We start from the raw sequence: 3,577 nt of genomic DNA on the forward strand, positions 1-3,577 counted from the left end.
GAGAAACTTACAAAATGGGTTAAGGCTTACATATGCAAAAAGTTCAGCGTGGTTTAAAAGTAATAATTTGACATCATACAAACATTTGGGGAATATTTGGGACGGAGGTCTCACAAAAGCATGATTAGGAAGCAATGAGGGTAGTGCACTCTTGAAAACACAAGCTCAAAACTCTGTAACTTGAAGCGTAAGAGATGTTCACTGGGTTCAAACGTTAGTTCCTAAATTTGGTCCGTTTAACACCACAAATGGTTTTAACATTTCCTCAAATGTCTTATTTAACTCGCTTATTTTCCCCATTGGTTAAAAAAATAATAGCAACAAATGAGGGCACAATTGTTTTTTTAAAACTTTTTTCTTACATACATGACAATAGTGGAATGCATTACTATCATAATTATCCATTCACAACACCATATATATTTTTAATATGGTGTTGTGAATGGATAATTAGAATAGTTATATATATATACACACACACACACACACACACACACACACACACACACATATACACACATACTGTATATAAAGTATGTTCACTCCAAATTATGTGAGGGCACAATTGTAATGTGGTTAGAGATGTCCCTGCTTCAGAAATGTTGGAATTCACTGGCTTAAAAGCGTCCCAAACACACAGTTCTCCTGGACTTCCCTCACCCTGATTTATTGCAGCCTAAGAAAAAGACAGAATTGCTCGTGCGTCTAGAAACCCTAAACTGGGCAGAAAACATTATCATTTCTTTCTCTCTCTCTCTCTCTCTCTCTTTTTTTTAATTTCTAGGTGAGCTTTTGGCCTCTACACTAACCTTGCATTTAGCTCTAAAATGCGGACACTGCATAAAAGTCCCGTGAAGAAGCTTCCCCGCGTCCCGCTGGAGCTGGCCCCACTGCCCTCAGCCCGTCACCTGGTAGCGCGCCAGGGCATCACGGGAGTCGGCCGCAGAGGGCTTGTGGGAAATGTAGTCCGGAGACTCCGCCCTCCTCACCATTCCTGTAATGGCTGCTTCCCGGAAGGTAATGTACGAGCCAGCTCCAGGGGATTCGTGGATTGCCCCAGTGTGTATTTGCAAAACGGAAGAGTTTGAACCTTGCTGCGTCCAAGGAGGGATTCTTTTTCAGATATTTACATCAAGTCTTACAATGAACTTGCTTCTCGATTCGGTTTATTTTAGCTTTTTCTGTGTGGAAGAACTGACTAACTTTAAATCTAGTTACCCCTTCTTAGATAAACTGTTTTCTTTACTCATTAACTGTTTCTTTCCCTTCCATACAGACTCCCCGCTCTGCCCTGACTCTAGCTTCCTCTTTAAAATAATTATAAAAATAATAATTATTTTTTAAATCCCTCTCCCGACTCTAATAGGCGGTGTCACGTGTACTCTCTTAGCCTCAGCTTCCGGAGCTCCAAAAAGGGAATATTTCAAGTCAGATAGATTTTTATATATGCCATTTCGTTGGTAAGTATTAATTTCTCACAACTTCACCGAGTTATATGTTGTGTGATTTAGCCAGAATTGCCTTCATTTCCTAGGTTAGAGAGACCTTGGGAAAATGTAATACTTAGTCACCAGGATATTTTAAGTTTCCCGGTGTCTTGTGCATTTCTTTTGTTTGTTCTTAACTGTCTGCAGCTGTTCAGTTTCTTTGGTTTGTGAACATAGTGATGGCATTATTGTAGAATTTCTGGGGATAAGGTGTTGTCATGAGATAAACCTCAGATTTCTGTCTTTTACTTCCCTGTTTTTTCATTGTAAAGTGAGATGGATCAAAATAATTCATAAACTCTCTAAGGGATTGGGTGGGTTGTTACTTGTGTGTGTATATTGTAATTTGAAAAGGTAGAAATTTGTAATGGTTCCTTTTTGTTTCCGTATTTAATTTCTAGGAACCTTTAAGTCTTCAAGATCCCAGCATCATGACCTCAGTTTCAACACAATTGCTCTTAGTCCTCATTTCCTTGCTTTTGGTTCTGCCAGTTGTTGAAGCAGTAGAAGCCGGAGATGCAATCGCTCTCTTGTTAGGTGTGGTTCTCAGCATTACAGGCATTTGTGCTTGTCTTGGTGTGTATGCACGAAAGCGGAATGGACAGATGTAACTTTCAAGGGCCTCCTGAATCAAACTTTGCCCTGAAAACTTGTTTTCTTCAGATTAAACCTGAGCTTTACTCTGTGAATTTCCCAGTGAAAAGTAGTGTTGTTTAGTTGTTTCCCATGAAATGGGAACAAATGGATGTTTGTTAAATGGAAGAAAAAAATGTTTTCTTTATAACAAACAATGCACTGAAAACTGCAGCCTATAAATTGTATTTGCTGCTTAGAAAAAAGGTCAAAGATGTGGGATAGTGTAAATTTAAAGAAGTAGTAGTTTTAAGAATTCTCAAAGCATATGAAATAGGAAGGAGGAATCTCCTGCCCAGACTCTTAACAAATCTCCACTGTTGAGTTATCACTGCCTCCTGAGTCCTTAAGGAGTCTTTTTCTCCATGTTTTTATTACATGTTTGTTTTATCTCCCAAGTTAATATTGTACTTAGATATCAAATAACCAAAAGTGAAATGTTTATCTTTAGGGGAAAACAAAGTTTTGGAAAAAATGTACTCAATGCATCTAATATTGAAATGGAGAAAAAAATTAATGTTAAAAAAAGCCACTGTTATGTTGACATTGGAAGAGATTCAATGTAAGCAAAACGGCCTTTGTATTAATTAAGATCCCCATGGTGAGAATTACTGTATTAAATATAAGCTCATTATGTTGTAAGTTAATGTGTGCTATTCATTTCTGTTTATTTATTTATTTATTTTTAATTTGTGTGTGTATTTTTATATAACCAAATGGAGAAGGGCAGGTTTCCTTATCTTGACTACAACACTAGCTTGAAGACACACACAATCAATAAGAAATGGGCAGCAATGAGGAAGAAAAGACTCCACGTAGAAAATTCACAGATACAGAAGGAAAAATGTAATGGCCCATACTAATCTGCACACCAGTAAAATGAATCATCCTTTTGTGGCGTAGCTACTTAAAGGGTCCTCATACCAACATTACTGGGTTTGTTTTTCTCTAGGAAATGCAGACCTTTTGCCTCACCCAGAAAATTAGATTACAATCTATATTTGTTTCAACATAAGATAATATATATGCCGTTATGAGTTCAAGACTTCTCTAACTTGCTAGAATCCAAGAATCATTTCAGGCACTTGACAAAACTTTTAGATTCCAAGGTTCCTTACCTGATTGGATAGCAGCAGGATAGATCCTGGAATTGCATGTTGAACAAAGGTTCTCACTGATTCATTAGATTTGGAAGATGCAGCCAACATAAAATTGTAAATCAAATTAATGTATAGTTTCACTATTAGGTAATCAAGTGTCTTCCTAAAATGCATTGTCAAATCTCTAGTTCTCCAGAAATGATGACATCAAAAAATGGGCAACAGTTGCTAAAATTCCATCAACAGGAAATTTCTCCAAATATAAATGGACATGACTTTCATGGGAGATGTTAAGAGTATGGGAAGCCTGTGTTATAAAGACATAGACTCTGGATTTATGATTGTCCTAACTTTTCT

The 3,577-nt window shown here is 37.1% G+C and overlaps 1 protein-coding gene across 1 annotated transcript; it reads left to right on the top strand.

Moving 5' to 3' along the window:
* The first annotated feature begins 974 nt into the window (after positions 1 to 974).
* SMIM30 (small integral membrane protein 30) lies at positions 975 to 2,762 on the top strand. Its single transcript, XM_081288098.1, has 3 exons — positions 975 to 1,017; positions 1,367 to 1,460; positions 1,889 to 2,762. The coding sequence occupies exon 3, from the start codon at positions 1,919 to 1,921 to the stop codon at positions 2,096 to 2,098; it is 180 nt and encodes a 59-aa protein (XP_081144224.1). The 5' UTR covers positions 975 to 1,017; positions 1,367 to 1,460; positions 1,889 to 1,918; the 3' UTR covers positions 2,099 to 2,762.
* Positions 2,763 to 3,577: the final 815 nt, after the last annotated feature.

The sequence above is a fragment of the Spermophilus citellus genome, assembly GCF_964194105.1.
Source record: "Spermophilus citellus genome assembly, chromosome: 3".
Classification (NCBI taxonomy): domain Eukaryota; kingdom Metazoa; phylum Chordata; class Mammalia; order Rodentia; family Sciuridae; genus Spermophilus; species Spermophilus citellus.

Bases quoted from the DNA above. Each gene is read 5' to 3' on its own strand.
- SMIM30 (XM_081288098.1), top strand. From the start codon at position 1,919: ATGACCTCAGTTTCAACACAATTGCTCTTAGTCCTCATTTCCTTGCTT.